Source organism: Emydura macquarii, unplaced genomic scaffold (genome assembly GCF_026122565.2).
Source record: "Emydura macquarii macquarii isolate MOO-44397 ecotype Brisbane River unplaced genomic scaffold, CSIRO-AGI_Emac_v2 contig_1253, whole genome shotgun sequence".
Taxonomy (NCBI): Eukaryota; Metazoa; Chordata; order Testudines; family Chelidae; genus Emydura; species Emydura macquarii.
The window spans coordinates 55,855,552-55,876,419 of record NW_027131390.1 but is presented as its reverse complement, the minus strand read 5'-3'; the positions used below and the strand labels follow the sequence as shown (position 1 = coordinate 55,876,419).

Sequence of the window (20,868 nt, the reverse complement as noted above, 5' to 3'; positions counted from 1 at the left end):
GACTAGATGTTGACCAAGAATTGTCTCCTGATGGTGGTTCAGTGGCCTGTGTAACCTGGAGTGAGCTCCTTTTATGGGAGGTTTTTTTTTTAAACTACTATCCCAATTATCACTAACTGGCTCTCTTGTTCCTTGTTCTTTTATTTATTTTTATTTTTCTTACACCTGCATCTCCAGCCTTTTACTTCTTGCTGCATTGGTTCAGCTGGTCAGAGGACAACCACTCCTCCTCCATCTCAGATTCCAGACCCACCCTTCTCCTCTCCTATTATGCCTCATCGAACGTCTCTAGGTGGGATTCTCTATCCAGCCAGTTGGGGTGGGCTGCTTGGGAAACCAGAGTTGATTACCAAGTTGATCTCCGCGGGTACCCAAGACAGCGAGTGGGGATGTCCAACATCACTGGAGGGTCAGCTTGGATCAGTTATCATCTTCCATGAAGCACTGCAGCCTTCTCAGGTGAAAGCTTTATATTTGGCAGGTAAGTGATGGTGGTGGTGGTGGTGGTTTTGTAGTAATACCTACAAGCCCCAGCTATGGATCAGGAGCCCACTGTGCTACATCCTGAACATATATCAGAACAAAAAGATGATACCTGCCCCAGGGACCTTACAGTCTAAGTATACAGCTTGCATTATGCCAACCTGGGAGATATGGCCTTAAAAATAAACCATGTGTCAGTTTTTTGGGCTGATTCAGATCTTTTTATAACACGACGTTTATTTTATAGTATATTTGCACAGATTCTTCTATTATTATATACCAAATTTACAGACATGCAGTAAAGTCTACAAGAATTTATAGCCACCAATCCTGAAAAGATTGTTTAAAAAAAGAAAAAAAAATTTAGACAGATATCAGCCAGTTGTGGCTCTCATTTACATGGTTGAAATCTGGAGCATTTCCATTGACTTCAATGGAGTTACTCTGGGTTTAAACAAATGAATCTAAAAGCAGAATTTGGCCCGTTAGCTATAATAATTTAAATGTATCAGATTGCTAATTCAAGAAAAAAATTTAATAATCTTTGCTTGGACATTAAGATTAGATAATTAAATTATTCAGTGAAAGACAACAGCTCTCTCCACATTAGTTTTCATCTTTCTTTTGCATGTGTTTTAAAGATAGCCAGCATCCTGTATCTGTTTTATTATTGGTCCATATCCAGTTTCATAACCTCACACACTTGTCCATCTATTAACAATTAATAAAACTTATTTTTAAGTCATACTTCTGTATGATGTTGAAAAGAAACTTAAACATATCTGAAGGATTTTAAAGCCTGAGCCCTTTGAAGTGGGAACCACTTAGATAAACTCTGCAGCTGAGAGTCTCTTTTCACGTTATTTGCCAACATATGGACATATAAGAGAGTATTCAAGTGTATTCCTTTGGTCGATAAGCCACTTAAAAGTCATTGTTCAGCCTTCAGAGATCATCCTTTAGGAATTACATTAGCAATTAACATTTTGATAATATATATAAAATTGTTTTTAAAAAGTTTAGGTGTGTGAGTTACATGATGTCGTATTACTACCAAAAACTGTAAAAAGAATGTATTGTGATAAGTGAACAATCACAGCATTTAAAATAAATATAATCTCATTTTGTTACTATATAAAGCTGTGTTCAAGATCTGATCTTCCTACCTACTGGTGGTCTTTAAGGAGAGATGTCAGTTGAGTGTGAAATGAAATATTTGTAAAGACAAAATACTGATAATTTTTGAAGATACAAATCTAATTTCATATAATTTAATTAGTTTTTTAGCCAAAGGTTTATTTGTAAAGGGTAAAACCTGATGGAATCATGGAGTTATTTTTTAAAATAATCTTTTGGTTAAGGTGATATGTCAAATATTTGGTCAGGATATGTATGGCTCAAGGTGTCCTATTTATATCTCTAACAGAGTGTAGTGTAGTAAAATGTATTTACACAAACATGAAATCTTGCATGTTCTTAAAAATATTTTACAGGCCCAAACTGTTTAACTCCGTGGAAATCCCAAGAGTCTGAAGTGGCAGATCTGCCCAGTAAAGTGCTTCTTCACTATACACCCAAGGTAGTTATCAGCCCGTTTTCCATCTGCTTACGTACTATATAATAGTGCTTCTTCGACTGCTTCCTCATGTCCATTCCAATGTAGGGGTGCACGCCTCTGCCGGAAGCTTTTTCCCCAGTGGCATTATCTGGGTTGGCTCTAGTGCCCTCAGGAGTGGTGCCTCCATGTTGAGGTATATAGGGAACTGCCGCCCCCTCAGTTCCTTCTTTCCGTCTGTGGTGGTTGCTGGAATGCTACTGTCTCCCTATGCTGCGAGTATTCCTCAGTATCTGTAAATAGTTGTAGATAAGGTGTTAATAGTTGTTTTTAGTTAGCCTTTAGTGGTAGTTAGAGAAGTTAATGCCACGACTTGCGGGGCTCTCCCGCTGGGTCCGGGGCATGCCTCAGTCCCAAGGCTTCAGGAAGTGTGCCAACTGCTCAAACAAGATCCCGGTGAGTGACCCACACGAGAAGTGCTTGAAGTGCCTGGGGGAAGGCCACATGCCTACCAAGTGCTGATTTAAAGAACTTTCAGCCAGGACAAAAAAGGAGAGAGAAAAGACTCAAGTTTCTCCTAATGGAAACGGATCTTCACCCAGCGTCAGCATGAACCAGATTCAGCACCGTCTACTTAATTGGCCAGGAATACGCCAGCTTCAATAAGGGAGCCCTAGTGCAGATCAAGGTCCCTGACACTGAGCACTGCTCGGCACCAACATTTCTCCTTGGCACCAAGGAAGGCGGCTTTGGAAGGACGGCACTGCTTACCATCGCTGGTGCTCAGAAGAAGGCAAGGAAATCCAACAGAGGTCCTTCCCTGGTAAAGACCAAACGGGAAGCCCACACTGGACCATCCTCACCCCGAAACATTATGATCGGCACCATTGACTTCGGCACAGAGTGAGGAGTGGTTGAAGCCGATAGGCATGGACTCCCCTAGGATGAGCTGGATGGGAGACTCAGTCCTGCCCCCCTCTTTCCCTGCCCTTTCTATTCCAGGGGTGTTTGAAACCACGAGGAGTTTAACCCTCCCAACATCTCTAACCACCAAGAGCCATGGACTGGGTGGGTTCACCTAGACGCCACAAGACCTGACCTTGTTAAGGCAGGATCCGGGTGGGGGAAAGCTGGCAGCAGTGGCAAGGCGGAGATCCCGCTCCCAGAAAACCTCTAAGAGTACGACACAATGCCTCTCAGTGTCCTGGTCTGGGTACCATTTGCGATTCTGGTGCCGATCACTATCGTGGCACTGCTTGAGATCTTGAAACCGATCCCAACCTCGGCACCGGCTGCACTTCCGGTACCATTCTCAGTCAAGTCACCGAAACAAGTCCGGAGTAGATGATCCTCCTGACTCCAATCGACGTCACAGCACCAAGATGAGACCTGCTGGCATCAGGCCATCACTCGACTTCTCGGCACCGCTCACGTTCTGAGCGCCACTCAACCTCGCAGCACCGAAGCACGGCACCGAAGGGCACGGCGCCCCATGGTTGCCTAGGAGCGAGTCATTGGACTCTGGATCCCCGCCAATATCTTATGCGCCCTGAAGAAGTGGATGACAGGTGGATCATGAGTAAGGACCAGGAGGGAAGCTGACCTTACCACCTTGGTTGCCGCCCCAATGGGAAGTTCCATGCCAGTATTCAGTATGGGCCCCATGGGCAACACAGGCCCTCAGGGGTCATGGACAGGGCAGTCTCACTTAGGGCCATTGGAAAGCATGGCATCTTCCCTCTCCCCTCAGAGAGGGGATTGGTGGTAGGGGTGGAGACTCTGATCCCCCCAGGACACACTGGCAGATGCTGTATCACAACCAGAGAGTCAAGACCGTGAGTCAGCTGGGGCTATGTTGGCCTCTTCCCCAAACGAGGTGGTGGGGGGGACGGCCACAGAACCCATGCAAGATGACCATAAGTCACACCAGGATCTTCTGCAACTTATGGCCCAAAACCTTGGCCTGAAGCTCAAGGAGACAGAGGGAATCAACCCTGGCAGTGGTGGACATCCTGACGCCTTCGGGCCAGGCAAGGATCACACTACCCTCGAATGAGACGATATCACAATCCATCAAGGCATTGTGGCAAACGCCCGCCTCTCTTCAACCCACCGCTAAGTGTGTTGAGAGGAAATAGGGGTATGAACACATATGTGCACCCTCCATCTGGTTCACTAATTGTCGCCGCAGCCAACAAGAGGGAGAGACACGGTCCACAAGGGCCATCACCAAAGGCAAAAGATGCCAAGAAATTGGACTTGCTGGGTAGGAAAATCTACCCTACAGAGGGTCTCCAACTAAGGATTTCAAATCATCAGGCCCTCTTGAGTATATATGACTTTAATTCTGACGTTGTCCAAGTTTAAGGAGTTCCTACTGGAGGAGTGCAGACCAGAGGTTGGAACACTGATCGCTGAGGGCAGAGAGATATCTAAAGTCTCGCTTCAAGCAGCCTATCTAGATGCTGCAGATGCGGCAGCTCGTGCAATGGCGATGGGCGGCAGTAGTTATGTGTCGCAGTTCATGGCTGCAGTCATTGGACTTGCCTCATGAAGTCCAGCAGACTGCAGGACCTTCTGTTTGAAGGGAAGTCGCTCTTGGAACAAATGGATGTATACCTCCATAGTCTGAAGGACTTGCACGCCACTCTAAAATCCTTGTGGCCTCTGATTCCTGCACCTTCCAGGAAACATTTTAAACCCCAACCCTTGGGCCACTTCTGTCTGCCTCAACACCACCACAGGCGGGACTTTAGCAGGCGGCGCAATAGGGGGTTCTGGAGAAGACAGCCCCATACCTCTTCTATGGCTTCTACATCTGTGCCCATGAGATAGGCCCCAAGACAGAGGCAGAACTTTTGAAGATGCGCCCAAGGAGGGAGCACCAGTCAAGACCTGGGATCCTACCTCTATATTTGGGGACCACTTGTCCTACTTTTACCATGCGTGGGCCAGCATCACTTCAGATCAATGGGTACTCCTCATGGTGAAAGCGGAATATAATCTCCAGTTTCTGTCCCTTTCCTCCTCCTAGTCCCCATCTCCGTGCCTCTTCAGGGACCCTTCTCACAAGAGACTTCTGTCACAGGAGGTGTACAGTCCCTCCTAAGAGTAGGAGCCTGGAGGAGGTCCCCGCAAGCTTCAGAGCCACAGGGTTTTACTCCCACTACTTCCTAATCCCAAAGTCAAATGGGGGTCTCAGACCTATTCTGGACCTGCAGAATCTCAACAGGTTCATGAAGAGACTGAAGTTCCAAATGGTCTCGCTGGCTGTGATCATCCCCTCCTTGGATACAGGAGACTGGTATGCCACCCTCGATTTAAAGGATGCATATTTTTACATAGGCATCTTTCAAGACCACAAGAAATACCTGTGCTTTGTAATAAACGACTGCCACTATTACTTCACAGTACTGCCCTTTGGCTTATCAGCAGCCCCAAGGGTCTTCACAAAATGCATGTTGGTGGTGACAGTCTTTCTCGGGAAAATGGGAATCCAGGTTTTCCCACACCTGAACGACTGGCTTATCAAGGGACAGTCCAACCAGCTAATGGAGAAACAAACGGCTTTCATTTGGTCCGTTTTAAAATTCCTGGGTCTCATGGTGAGTGAGCAAAAATTGACCCTTGTACCAACGCAAAGGATGGAGTTTATAGGAGCGGTGCTCGATGCCACTCAATTCAGGGCCTCGCTCTCGGAGAGCCGATTCAAAGCCATAGCCCTTGTTCACAGTCTCAGGGCATGCCCAATGATCATGGCAAGAACCTGTCTCAAACTTCTGGGCCATATGGCTGCTTGTACATATGTGGTACAACATGCCCAACTCATAATGAGACCCATCCAAATGTGGCTGGCACCAATATATGTGCCGAGCAGAGACTCATTGGACTGAATAGTGACTATCCCACCTATGGTTATCCATTCCTGCCTGTTGTCGGCAGACCCTGTCATGGTGTGCGGGGGTGGGGATGCTCCCTTTGAGACCTGGCCTGTCAATGTCTGTGGTGACCGATGCCTCGGACATGGGGTGGTGAACTTATCTGAGATCCCTCAAGACTCAAGAAGCCTTTTACCTATCAGGCTCTCAGAACACCCTGCTGGTTCAGCCTCACCTCAATCCCTGGAAAAATCATGGAACAGGTCCTCAAGGAATCCATTTTAAGGCACTTAGAAGAGAGGAAGGTGATCAGGAACAGTCAACATGAATTCACCAAGGGCAAGTCATGCCTGACCAACCTGATTGCCTTCTATGAAGAGGTGACTGGCTCTGTGGATGTGGGTAAAGTGGTGGACATGATATACCTTGACTTTAGCAAAGCTTTTGATACAGTCTCCCACAGTATTCTTACCAGCAAGTTAAAGAAGTATGGGTTGGATGAATGGACTATAAAATGGATAGAGAGCTGGCTAGATCACTGGGTTCAACGGGTAGTGATCAATGGCTCGATGTCTAGCTGGCAGCCGGTAACAAACGGAGTGCCCCAGGGGTTGGTCCTGGGGCCGGTTTTGTTCAACATTTTCATTAATGATCTGGAGGATGGGGTAGATTGCAAGCTTAGCAAGTTTGCCAATGACACTAAGCTAGGGGGAGTGGTAGATGCCTTGGAAGGTAGGGATAGGATACAGAAGGACCGAAACAAACTGGGGGATTGGGCCAGAAGAAATCTGATGAGGTTCAACAAAGAAAAGTGCAGAGTCCTCCACTTAGGATGGAAGAATCCCATGCACAGCTACCAACTGGGGACTGACGACCTAGGCAGCAGTTCTGCAGAAAAGGACCTGGGGGTTACAGTGGATAAGAAGCTGTATATAAGTCAGCAGTGTGCCCTGGTTGCCAAGAAGGCTAATAGCATATTGGGCTGCATTAGTAGGAGCATTGCCAGCAGATCGAGGGAAGTGATTATTCCGCTCTATTCGGCATTGGTGAGGCCACATTTGGATTATTGTGTCCAGTTTTGGGCCCCCTCACTACAAAAAGGATGTGAACAACTTAGAGTCCAGTGGAGGGCAACAAAAATGATGAGGGGGCTGGAGCACAAGATTTATGAGGAGAGACTGGGTGAACTAGGCTTGTTTAATCTGCAAAAGAGAAGAATGAGGGGGATATGATAGCAGCCTTTAACTACCTGAAAGGAGGTTCCAGGGAAGATGGAGCTAGGGTGTTCTCAATGGTAGTAGATGACAGAACAAGGAGCAATGGTCTCAAGTTGCAGTGGGGAAGGTCCAGGTTGGATATTAGGAAAAAGTTTTTACTAGGAGGGTGGTGAAGCACTGAAATAGGTTACCTAGGGAGGTGGTGGAATCTCCATCTTTAGAGGCTTTTAAGCTGCGGCTTGACAAAGCCCTGGCTGGGATGATTTGGTTGGGCTTGGTCCTGCTTTGAGCAGGGGGTTGGACTAGATGACCTACTGAGGTCCCTTCCAACTCTAATATTCTATGATCTGAGCAGGTCATTTGTCAGCTGCCACGAATGGTCCATTCGACTGAACGTTCTGAATGCTGTTTTCCAGAAGTGGGGATTTCCTCAGGTGGACCTGTTCATGATGAGGATCAACAAAAAATGTGTCCAGTTTTGCTCCTACGTGGGGCACAATCAAGACTCTCTTTTGGACACCTTCCTCCAGCCACAGGAAGGGAAGCTACTATATGCCTTTCCCCCTACAGGGCTAATTGACAAGGTGCTGCTCAAGGCCAAAAGGGACAAGGCCCAGATGATCGTCATAGCTCCATGACTGTGCCAACAGTTGTTCACAATGCTGGTGAACCTCTTGGTGGATGAACCCATCAGCTTACTATTATTTCCAGATCTGATCTCTCAAGATCTTGGATGCTTACTCCACTCAAACCTTGTCCCTCCACCTAATGGTGTGGAAAATGTGGCTGAGCGAGTTTTGTCAAAACTAATGGGACCTGCATTTGAGCCAATGGTGACGTGCTTGCTGCTTCACTTGTCATGAAAGATGGTGGTCTTGGTGGCCATCACTTCGGCCAGGAGGGTCTCAGAGATTTGAGCCCTCATGTACAAACCTCCATATACAGTCTTTTTTAAGGACAAAGTCAGTCTTCGACCACATCAATCTTTCCTCCCAAAGGTGGTCTCACATTTTCACGATACCCAAGACATATTCCTCCCAGTATTTTATCCAAAGTCTCACACTTCCTGAGAAGATCAAGAGACTCCACTCCTTAGCTGTCAGACGAGCACTGGCTTTTTACCTAGAGTAAACCAGCCCCGTTCGGAAGACCACCCAACTTTTCTTGGGCATTGCAAAAAGGATGAAAGCTGAACATTTCTACTCAGAGGATATCCTCATGGATCATGTCCTGCATACGAGAGTGCTACGACCTGGCGAAGGTACCACTCCTGTGGCTAACAGCATCCTCCACGAGGTCGCAAGCTTTCATGGCACTGGTCTCAATTCTGGATATTTGTAAGGTGGCAACCTGGTCATATGTCCATACTTTCTTCTCCCACTATGTGATTTCACAATGACACGGCCTTTCGCCGGACAGTCCTCCAGTCAGGGTTGCAATGAAACTCCAATCCCACCTCCTAGACTTATGGCTTTGGAATCACCTTCTTTGAAATGGATATGAGCAAGCACTCAAAGAAAAAATGGCTACTAACCTTTCCATAACTGTTGTTCTTCGAGATGTGTTGCTCATGTCCATTCCAAAACCCGCCCTCCTTACCTCTCTGTCAGAGTTGCTGGCAAGAAGGATCTGATGGAGCGGTGGGTTGGCAATTCCCTATGTACTTTGACATGGAGGCGCCACTAGCAAGGCCTCGGAGGCCATCCGGTAGGAGATTTTCCTTCCCATACCGGGGATCTCCACTGCCCTTCAGGGGGACCCAATGCGGGTTTCCCCCATGATGCTGTGGAAACCTGACCCTTGTAATGCCAACCATTCTAACCACAGTGCACAATGTGTTAGGTTCCACCGGATCATGGTTTGTATTGCCACCTTCAGTTTAAACTGTCAGATTCAAACCAAGCCGTGCCCCCAATTTATTATATACCTGCCTGATTATATCCATATATTCTTCTTCAAGTGCACGAGTCCATTCTACTATAGGTGTGTGCACGCCTCCATGCACGGTTACCCGGAACTTTTTTCCCCATAGCAGATCCCGTAGGGTCGGCTCCAGCGCCTCCTGGAGTCCTGCGCACATGCCGTGGTATATGAGGCACTGCCGGCCCTATGCCCCCTCAGTTCCTTTTTTCCGCCCTTGACGGTTGCTGGAACTAGCCTTGCTCGCAGCAAGTACTATTCCCCTTGTTTGAACTTGTTATTCTAAGTTAGTTTTAGTTAGTTAAGTAGTTGTTAAGTGTTGTTAAGAGTAGATAGAGATAAGGCAAGTCCCTGTGGGGACTTCAAGCAGCCAGGCTATGCCCCGGTCGCTGGGATTCAAGCTGTGTGTCTCCTGCGGGAAGGCCTTCCCACTCAGAGACTCCCACGACCACTGCCTTAAGTTCTTAGGGAAAGCACACAGAAAAGAAAAGTGTAAGATCTGCAGGGCTTTTAAACGGAGGACTCAAAAGGACCAGGAAATCCGGTTGAAAACCCTACTAATGGAGGCAGTGCTCCGCCCGGCGTCTGAGCCGGCTCGCTCCACCTCAGCATCGAGCGTAACCTCGGCGCAGAGCGCACCGCCAGCACCGGCCTCAACTCGGCACCGCGCAACATCATGGGCACCAAAGAGGAAGAAGCAGCATGCGGAGCGCGGACACTCCCCTGCGCCGTCGGTACGGGCATGGTCTAGTACGGAGATGCACCGGACCTGGCCTGTTGAATCTTCTCTGGTGCCTGCATCTCCGGTCATGGAGTCTCCCCTGATTCCTGGGAGTAGGAGAGTGCCCCTGCCGACAATGGAGGCTTTTCAGGCGGCAAGAGCCTTGTTGGCCTTGACTGCACCACCTCTGCCCCCTCCCCCCCACCAACGGAGATGGGGCCGGTGTCACGGGGGAAACCTGCATTGGGACCCCCTGAAGGGCAGTGGAGATCCCCGGTATGGGAAGGAAGATCTCCTGCCGGACAGCCTCTGAGGGGAGAGCAGAGCCGCTCCCACAGCAATCACTCCAGGTTGGCAGTGTCGAGCTGACCTACTCCGGCACAGGACGTGGAGTCTCCCTCTCTGCGCCGACGTCGATCCCGGCACCAGAGGCAGCACATGCTAGGAGGCGGCACCGGTCAAGGTCTTCCAGGTAGCGCTCAAACAGCTCCCGTTCCAGATCCCTGGCACCGAGGAGTTCGCCTGCACCTAGACAGCGCAGAACCCGTCCTCCAGGTCGGAAGCGTTGAGAGGGTGGTCCCCGGCACAGAAGGGCACCAGGGACCGAGGACATGCACGGCACCACTGGTACAGTGACTGAGTCTCCGAGGTGGGACAGTTGTTGGGAGAATCGACACCCCCACAAGGCATCACAGCCTGTGGTGTAGTCAGCCTCGGGTTAACCCCAGGGTCAATGGCCACAACAATGACCTTATTGGGCCCCATGGGGTATCCAAATGGGGCTGGGGCCCCAGTCTATCATGTCATCAGGGGTACAGTCCATGCCTCCAGCACAGGAGAAGGCCCATAGGCACCACTCCTCGGACGAGGTGTCGGATCCCATGGAGGGACCCTCAGTGGGTTGAACCTTTCGCCAAGAGGGGGTGCACCTGCAGGATGTGCCTCGGCAGTCCTCTTCCTCCTCACCAGATAAGGCAGTCACTCGGCACCACTGCAGGATTTCAGGGCACACCAGGAGCTGCTCAAGAGGGTGGCCTCCAACTTAGGGCTGGAGGTGAAGGATTTAGAAGAGGCCGAAGATAGCCTCTTTAATGTGCTGGTGGCAGCTGCCCCAGTGAGAGTGGCCCACCCAGTCCACGAAATGGTCCTTAAGATTGTAAAGACCCTGTGGCAAACCCCTTTCTCGGTCGCCCCTATGTCAAAGGTGGCCGAGAAAAAGTATTATGTCCTGGCCAAAGGGTTTGAGTATTTTTTCACTCACCCTGCCCCGGGAACCCTAACCAGCAAGACAGGCAAAGTCAGCCAGGGTCCACTTCCAAGAACAAAGACAATAAGAAGCTGAACTTGTTCGGGAGAAAGGTTTATTCCATGGCAAGCCTGAAGTTCAGGATCGCCAACCATCAGGCCTTCCTGGGTAGATATAATTTCAACCTGTGGGACTCCCTCGGGCGGTTCGCTGAAGCCCTGCCCCAGGACCAGGCTGCAGACTTTAGCACCATCATGGAGGAAGGAACCATGGTAGCTAGGGCAGTGCTCCAGACGTCGTGTGACACTGCTGACTTGGAGGGCAGGGCCATAGCACATAGCATATCAATGTGAAGGAGCTGAGGGTCATTCGCCTAGCGTGCAAGGTGTTCCTCTGATTCCTGACAGGCAGAGTGGTGCAGGTGCTGACGGATAACACCGTAGCCATGTTTTACATAAACAGGAAGGGGGGAGCGTGCACCTCAGCCCTCTGCGAGGAAACTATCCATCTGTGGGACTTTGCCGTGAGGCATGATTTCCACTTGACTGCCTCTCACCTCCTGGGAGTGAGGAACGACGAGGCATATCGCTTCAGCAGGTCGTTTCTACCCCGCCATGACTGGTCACTGCACCCAGAGATGGTGGCTATGATCTTCCAAAGGTGAGGCATTCCCCCAGCTGGACCTATTGCGTCAGCCTGGAACATGAAGTGTCCGAGGTTCTGCTCACTGGTTCGTGAGACCAGATCGATTTCCGACGTGTTCCTCATGGACTGGACGGAGGACCCTCATGTACGTGTTTCCGCCCATTCCGCTCCTGCCCAAGGTCCTGCTGAAAATAAAGAGGATCAGGGCAAAGGTTATACTCATCGCTGCAGCCTGGCTGAGACAGCACTGGTTCAGCATGCTGCTGGACCTTTCGATTGCCCCACCCCTGGAGCTCCTGAGGCGGCATGACCGTCTATCCTAGGACCACGGTCGCCTGTTGCACCCCGACCTGGACTCCCTGCACCTCACGGCCTGGAGGCTCTGTGGCTGACAGAGGGAGAGAGAGCCTTCGTGGTGCAGGTCCAACAAGTCCTACTTGGCAGCAGGAAGCCTTCTACACAGGTCGTGTATTGGGCTAAGTGGAAACGGTTTATCTCTTGGGCGGAGTCCCAGGGCATTCTGCCAAGCCTCTTGCATTGTACAGGCAATCCTGTTCCAGCTAAAGCTCCAGGGTCTGGCGCTGGCCTCGTTGAAGGTTCACCTGGTGGCCATTTCAGCCTTCCATCAGCCATTAGAGGGGAGATTGCTGTTCTCCCATCCCATGTCGATCAGGTTCCTCAAGGGGGTGGGGAGGCTTTATCCACAGGTCCGTGACCCGCTGCCTCCCTGGGATCTCAACCTGGTCCTCTCGAAACTCATGGGGCCCCCCTTCGAACCCATGGCTTCATGCCCTGTGCTCATGCTTTCATGAAAGGTAGCCTTCCTGGTGGCCATTACCTCAGCTAGGAGGGTATCTAAGATTAGGGACTTGACTACAGAGCCCCCTTTTACAGTATTCTATAAGGATAAGATGCAGTTGAGGCCGTATCCAGCCTTTCTACCCAAGGTGAGATGAGCCCTGGCCTTCTACATCGAACGTACAAAGCCGTTCCAGAAATCGACACCGCTCTTCGTTGCAGTGGCTGACCGGATGAAAGGCTCACCTGTCTCCACACAGCGTGTCTCCTCGTGGATTACATCATGCATCAAGTTCTGCTACGAGCAGGTCAGGGTGCTGCTTCTGGGAACCATCACAGCACACTCAACCAGAGCTCAAGCCTCATCTACAGCCTTCCTGGAGAGAGTGCCCCTGCAGGACATCTGCAAAGCTGCCACCTGGTCATCGGTGCATACTTTCATGTCCCACTACACCATTGTCCAGCAGGTGAGAGAGGACGTGGGATTCGGCAGAGCGGTGCTGAGGGCAGCTCACCGGTAACTCCAACCCACCTCCAGAGGTATTGCTTGTTAGTTAGTGGAATGGACATGAGCAAGCACTCAAAGAAGAAAACAAGGTTACTTACCAGTAACTGATGTTCTTCGAGATGTGTTGCTCATGTCCATTCCACACCCCACCCCCCGTCCCCGCTGCCGGATTTGGCTGAAAGAAGGGACTGAGGGGGCGTAGGGCCGGCAGTGCCTCATATACCGTGGCATGTGCACGGGACTCCAGGGGGCGCCAGAGCCGGCCCTACAGGATATGCTAAGGGGCAGAAAGTTCCGGGTAACCGTGCACGAAGGTGTGCATACACCTATAGTGGAATGGACATGAGCAACACATCTCGAAGAACATCAGTTACTGGTAAGTAACCTTGTTTTTGAACAGTGCTGGGCTTCTGTCTGCGTAAACTTCTGCAATAACGCCCACATAGATCAGGAAGGTGGTGTCCCAGTTTTCCCATGTTCTAGCCACACTTGGCTGCTTGGGTATCTGATTGCCTTGCTTGCTCTGCTCCGGCTTACTCTCTGTCAGCACCTCCCTGTACAATAGTGATAACATGTCTACATATTCACCTCTCAAAATGTTATCTTTGGTAGTACTGAGAAGGTGAACTCCTGTTGGGTCAGCCACCCAACCATGACTATATTTGCGACTGACCATCGGGGCACCCTCAGTGCCCTATTTCCCCCCAGCTGTCCCTGGGGCAGTAATTCTATCCCATGAATTCACATTCCCTATCAGTGGGTGAGTTGTAGGTCATAAATCACCCCCTACATTAAGGGCTTCCACTCTTGGCGAGGTGTCTGCACCACCTGACTGTCACCTGCCTCCCAAACTTGAGTCCGTGCTGGGTTTCCATATATTACTGTCATGCTGTCTGGAGTTGTTCATGACTGTGAGTGCCAGTGTCAGGGCAGACTCAAAAAGCAGGGCAGACACCCCAATCTGGTTGTATGTTCTGTAATTAAATTTAACCTACCCAATAACAAGTGTGAACTCCTAAAGCACTAGAACAGTCTTACTATGGAGTCATGGTCACCTTGGGCACTCCAGTCTATCTTGCCCCCCAGGCAAGCTGAATTTAGTGATTAGTTGGTTGCCATACACCAAAGATCACAAAAGATTGTTTGCTTCCAGTCCCAAGAGACCAGTCACTTACCCCAGGTCAATTTGTACCTCAGATCTTGCATCAAAGACGATGCTTGTAGCCAGTCCTCTCGTAAACTAAGGATTTATTAACTGGGAAAAAGAAATGAGCTATTTACACATGATAGCAGGCAAACAGATAACGCAAATGAATTACAGCCCATGGTTCTAAAAGGTGACAGAACTGTTGTAATCTGTCAGCACTGAATGTCTTTTAGGGCTAGCCCAAGCTGACCCTGGAGATATCTGCTTCTCTTTTGTAGCTCCAGCCCTGTCAGAGTCCAAACAGCAAAAGAGATGACAAATTTTCATGTCTGGTATCTTTATTTCCTTCTTCCAGAATTCAAGCTGATGAGATCAGCCATTTTGCACAAGGGCAGTTAGCAAAGTCTTTGTGAGGTTCCACAATCACCCATTTAGTTTTGTTAGTTCTTTCTCATGGGCAAGAACTAACACCTTTCACAGGGCTTTAGCACTTGGTAAAGATTTTTCTTGTTTGGTGAGTTGCATAGTTCTGAACAAACATTTTACAGCTATATAGCAGATACTTCAGTATTACCTTATAGCATGGGATACAGACAATGGTAGGATTAATACATGTAGCAATTTACATGTAAGCAATTTCATAAAGTCCAAACACATTGTTATAAGTTCAATACCCTTTTTAACCATACTAACACACAAGTGAGCTGGACTGGTTTTCAGCAATGAATTTGTGAGTGCTCAGCTGAGGCCCAAAGCCTTGGTGACAGCTGACACCAAGTCTGCCAGCACCACGATTACAACTTCCAGGCTCCCACCCATGGAAGTTCCCAGCTGCTGCAACATGTGAAGGTTAACGTGTGACAACTGTGTAATTCCATAGGTTCTGTAGAAGGTACATGTATATCTGACCAAGCTCCTAGGATATCCGATCCCTTCTGTGGTTAGCTTCAATGTCTCCTGCTCTCTGGGGAGGGAGAGAATAAATGACCAACTTCTCCTCCCCCACCTAGGTCCCCTGAGAGGAAAAGTGGGCAAGTTCCCTGATTCCTGCCAACATTCCCCCTATGGACACCCATTGCAGCATTGGACAGAAAGGACTCAATTCACGCCCTGCCACTTCAACATCTGTCTGGTGCTAGTCTCACTCACCCCTGCCAACCATGTCACTCTCCTGTCCTGTAATCTGTTTGTTCAAATGTCCTGTCTCTGGGTGACCCACTACACCTTGTAAACCTTGTAGTGCTACAGAAACAATTTTGGAAGCAACAGCCCAGACGATTTGAATCAATTCTCTGTTGGTTCCTCCACCCCACAAATGCAGCTAGTTCACCACACTAAGTGTTTGCTTCCCCAGGATCTACATTACTTTTCAGCAAAGGGGAATCCACTTGATAGACAGACAGACAGACAGATCACACTGGGATCCACCTATCCCGGTCCTTGCCCATGCAGTGAGGATCCCAGGACCTCTCAAGCCCCTCTTTATGCACCCTGAACTGGGTTTGGAACTTCCACCCCACCGCTCCTCCTCCTGTTCTCACCAGTCTGCTACAGCCTTGCACCAATGAGTTTGAAACTCCTTTCCCTTCCCCTTTTTGCTACAAAACACCTGCTTCTGCTGTTGGGGGCTGAAGGGAGGAGGTGGAGCTCTCCCCTTTGCCTCCCTGTTCTCACCAGTCTGCTACCATGCAGAGCCATGAAAGAGTGAAGTTTGCTGTGCAGCTGTTCCTGCTGCACAGCCTGTTGGTCCAGTTAAGAGGAATTATCCTGCACTGGCCTGGACCTAAATAGTTTCCCCCTCTCTTCTGGTTTCCGGGGGTGGAGGATGGGTCTCTGGTCCCACACTAGCCTGGTCTGAAGCTGCAGCACTCTGCCTGTCTAGCCCTTAAAGTGGCCACACACCTTTTCCTACAAGCCAGATAACGGCCCCCACTGCTTAATATACAGTGAGGTTATTTAACATGATGATGTGGAATAAAACTTGAAGAACCCCAGCCGGATGGCCCTTTTGGGGTGGTATCAGAGTGGGAGTGTTGTGAGCCTATCAGTCTGTCCCTCCTGCTTTTACTGAAGTATGATGTGTTTTGTTTCCCACCCATCTAGGGCTGTTAGCTTTTCCTGTGCTATTATTTTTTTGGTTAGAATAATGCCTGTGTTAATGCCTCACTCTGTTTAGTGGGCATTAGTGTAAAGGGTGAGAATCCGCCCTCTCCCCCGAAGGTCAAATTGATAACCTAGCTAATTTCCATTGGCACAAGCAGTGTGAGTTGCTGGATTAGATCTTAACTAAAGTAAAGATTTGTATATGGACAGTGCATTTTATTTCTCACTTTGTCAAAAGGCCAAGAGTGCTGTAAGTTGTTTAAAAAATGAATAGTGAATCCAAGATACAAGGAAATATATTCTGGATATCCCACATTGTTGAAATCTTGCATTAGTATCACCATAATCATAGAATTATAGAATATTAGGATTGAAAGGAACCTCAAAAGGTCATAATCCAACCGCCCTGCTCAAAGCAGGACCAACCCCAACTAAATCATCCCAGCCAGGGCTTTGTCAAGCTGGGCCTTAAAAACCTGTAAGGATGGAGATTTCACCTCCTCCCTAGGTAACCCATTCCAGTGCTTCACCACCCTCCTAGTGAAAAAGTTTTTCCTAATATCCAACCTAGACCTCCCCCATTGCAACTTGAGACAATTGCACCTTGTTTTGCCACCACTGAGAACAGGCTAGCTCCATCCTCCCTGGAACCCTGCTTCAGGTAGTTGAAGGCCGCTATCAATCCCATCATCATCATCCCCCTCCCCCCCTTCTGCAGAATAAACAAATCTAATTCCTTCAGCCTCTCCTCGTAAATCATGTGCTCTAGCCCGATAATCATTTTCATTGCCTTCCACTGGACTCTCTCCAATTTGTCCACATCCTTTCTGTAGCAGGAGGCCCAAAACTGGACACAGTGCTCCAAATGCGGCCTCACCAATGCCCAATAGAGGGGAATCATCACTTCCCTTGATCTGGTGGCAATGCTCCTACTAATGCAGCCCAATATGCTGTTAACTTTCTTGGCAACAAGGGCACACTGCTGACTTGTATCCAGCTTCTTATCCACTGTAACCCCCAGCCCCTTTTCTGCAGAACTGCTGCTTAACCAGTCAGTCCCCAGCCTGTAGCAGTGCATGAGATCCTTCCATCCTAAGTGCAGGACTCTGCACTTGTCCTTTTTGAACCTCATTGGATTTCTTTTGGCCCAATCCTCCAATTTGTCTAGATCACTCTGAATCCTGTCCCTACCCTCCAGCTTATCTACCACTCCCCCAGCTTAGTGTCATGTGCAAACTTGCTGAGGGTGCACTCTACTCAATCCTTCAAATCGTTAATGAAGATATTGAACAAAACTGGCCCCAGGACCAACCCTTGGGCTCTGCTTGTTACCAGCTGCCAACTAGACGTCAAGCCATTGATCACAACCTGTTGAGTCCAATGATCTAGTCAGCTGTCTATCCCTCTTATAGTCCATTCATCCAATCCATACTTCTTTAACTTGCTGGCAAGAATACTGTGGGAGACTGTATCAAAAGCAGTGATGTACCGATGGGGGTGGGGGTGTCCAGACCCCGAGCACTGGCCTGGGGGCAGGTGCTGGGCCAACCTTTCACAATGCACAGGGGGACGCAGGAGGCTCTGGGGGGCTGCTGGACAAGGAGCCCAGGGGCAGGTGGGTGGGGGAGGGGGCAGGGAGCTGTGGCTGACCAGGAGGAGCTCTCCTTCCCCTTCCGCCCCCCTGGTTACCCATTGGCTGGGGGTTGAGGCTGCCCCACCCGAGCCAGCGTGGGGCTGGAGAGGGAAGGGTGGGTGCCGTGCGGCGGGTAAGTGCGGGGAAGGATGCCCAGTGGATCACCAGAAACTCCCCCGCACAGGAGAAGGTAAGTGGTGTATCTCCCTCTACAGGTACAGACCCTCCCCACATCCCCAGGGCAGTTGGGGGGCGGCGCCATCTGGTGGGAGCCGGGGACCCCTCCTGTTCTGCCCAGCGGGGATATATCACATCCACCGCTTTTCCCACATCCACAGAGCCAGTCATCTCATCATAATGCTGTTTCCTGTCTTACCTCAATATGTCATTCTTATTTAAATTTATAGGTAATTCAGTGACCCTCAGTTTGTTTCAGAGTAATGCTGAAGCTCATGTTTTCCTCCTTTTATAGGCCTGCAGAAACCCAATCTGCCTTGACCTGTCCACAAATCTTTTACATGGAAGACTAACTGGAAACAAAGTAGTGAACTGGGACATTAAGGTAAATTAATATTAAATCACCACAATCTGATATAAATACAAAGTAATTATTATATACTGGACGCTTAATGTGTGCTAGATGTTCCCATTTTGCAGGAGAGTGACACCAGGTATAGCCAGTTTTTCAAGGTGAATTAAGCTAATTGTAGGGTTGTAGCATTGTCAAAGTAAATTTGGGGTCATGCTAACAAAGTCATGGATAATGTTTCATAACAAACTTAAAATTAGAATATTAAAAAGTTTTGAGGTAAACATGCTTCTTGTAGATTCAGCCCATGGCAAGTAATACGTTTTATATTTTGAAAGCACTTTATGACCTCTGTCTTTTTCTCCCTGATAATACTTAGTACTAGTGCTTTACATCTTCAGAGTGTTTGAACAAACATCAATTAATTAATTCATGTAGTCCTCCATGTAGGCCAATGTTTCTCTCATGTTTCCTCTTTCCCAAAAAATACCCTAATGATTTAGTTCTTGCAGATACAAGGCGAGAGGAAGAGATTTATTCAGTGTGCACCATTTTAGTTTGTGTCGTCATTGTTTACATGCTTATTCACTAACTCACCCATCTATCAACTCATTAGACACACTAATCTCAAAAGTCAGAATCAGCCCTATACAGGAGCTATTCCTGGTCTAACTTTGACCCAAAAGTATCTGTTAGGTCAGGGCCTTATTTATTTGGTGTACAAATCAAAGTGAGCCACCAAGCTGGATCCTCAGGTACAAAATATTATTTTGAAGTGGGGCTGACCTGAGTTGTGAGTGTAGGGAATTTGTAGTAGAAGACTATAGCATGGTGTCTTGAGGGCTAATAGATGCCTAAGTAAATGGGAGCGCTCTGAAGTGAACACAAAGTTTAGACTCTTCTGAAAGACTCCCTGTGTCAACAATAGTGTACATATAATGACAGCTATTCTGCACTGATACTCTCACTCTGTCTCTCAGAGAGTGAATGTTGTAGGACAGGGGTTTGCAAACTTTTTTTGCTGGGATCCCATTTGAAAATATTTCAGGCTGTGAAGACCCCTCCCCCCGCCACAAAACAAAAACAAAGTGACCCATCCCATGCTATGCCACCCTTCTGCACAGCTGCTTGGGTTGGTGCTGCCTTCAGAGCACCTGGTCAGTAGCTGCTGTTCTCTGGCCATCCAGTTCTGAAGGGCTCTGGCTGTCAGCCGTGTGCAGAGCTGACAGCTTGCAACCCCCCGTAATAACTTCGTGACCCCTTGAGGGGCCTGACCCCCAGTTTGAGAACCCCTGTTGTAGGAGAATAGGCTTTGTGTGAGTTGACTGGCACTCTTCCAGAAAGTGTAGGAACATTTACTAATTAATTTTGAGTGGTCCAATTCATATGAACAGTTTGAAAATGCCATAATTTTGTTGTTCTTGCCCAGTGGTGTAAGAATGCTGCTTGTACACCACTGGTTCTCTGGGGAGCTATGTTGCGCATAGTTCTGTGGAGAGCTCGTTATGGGAGTGTCAGGAGCCCCTTATTGTGGTCTTTAAAAGCCCCATAATGAAGAGAATGCATAGGTGCTGGTGGGGGCATTGTTTAGGAGTTCTGAAGGGCTAAAGAGAAACTAGAGCTACCAGTCTCAGACTTCAGACAAGTGTTCTGCATATTAATTAGCTGGCTTGTGCCTGTCCCTATACAGAATATCTCTGCACTGCCTCTGAGAGGTGCTTCCTATTTTGTTCCCATAGAGACAGCAAGGGCCTATTGGAGAGAAACATTATGCAGGTGTGAAAAAACTTGACAATGGCCTGCAGGGAAGGGGTTCTGCAGGCTGAAGAGAGAGGTATTGTGAAGAGGTGTGGAAGAAGATAGTAATGAGAGAGATGGGGAGGTAAAGGTTGGAGAAGGAGTGTGGTGTGTCCCCTTTCTAGTACCCAAAAGGAAGAAGCGGGGGCGTACCAACATAGTGTTTGGTTGTTTTTGTTTTGTTTGTTCAGTCCTCAACCTGAAATGTCTGCGTACAAGCAAATGTGGAGGATGCCCTTTACCCAAATGCTTAAAAATAAGAGTATAGACCCTAAATAATCATGACATACTTTTAAAATAATTCTGTTTTTCATTTGTAGCTATAGTATGTGTTGTGAAATATCTCTCTCCAAAATCCCTTTCAGTTGTGACCATTAGTGAACTCTGATACGCTGTAGTTTTCATTGCACTGAGAGCATAATAGGTAGCCCTGGCTAGCTTGCTAACACTTATTGAAATGTCAAATCTCATGCTGCCTCTATTAGTGTACAAAGTATGATGAATTTTAGGAAATAGTAAAGAAGTAGCAATATAGATTTGAGTAACATTACTCAGCAAACCAAATAATTTGCTGATCATTTTATTTGTATTTATTTGTATTTAAACTTTCTGAAGTAAAGAGACACTATTAAACTAAAATTCATATGTATCTAAACTTTTTAATGAACTTTTTTGTGTTAATTGAAAG

At 48.3% G+C, this 20,868-nt stretch overlaps 2 protein-coding genes across 10 annotated transcripts in view; one reads left to right on the top strand and one right to left on the bottom strand.

Annotated features, from left to right (window-relative positions):
- The window catches only part of ICA1L (islet cell autoantigen 1 like), a 427,480-nt gene that overhangs the window by 251,552 nt on the left and 155,060 nt on the right, over positions 1–20,868 (bottom strand). The window lies entirely within an intron of this gene.
- Positions 1–20,868, top strand: part of NBEAL1 (neurobeachin like 1) — a 157,300-nt gene that overhangs the window by 69,745 nt on the left and 66,687 nt on the right. For 8 of the 9 annotated variants that reach the window (XM_067548859.1, XM_067548856.1, XM_067548858.1 and 5 more), the window contains 3 exons: positions 178–481; positions 1,977–2,062; positions 18,327–18,416. In XM_067548859.1, coding sequence (XP_067404960.1) covers positions 178–481; positions 1,977–2,062; positions 18,327–18,416 — 480 coding nt within the window. The remainder of the gene's footprint in view (positions 1–177; positions 482–1,976; positions 2,063–18,326; positions 18,417–20,868) is intronic. The other variant, XM_067548860.1, reaches the window with a different exon arrangement.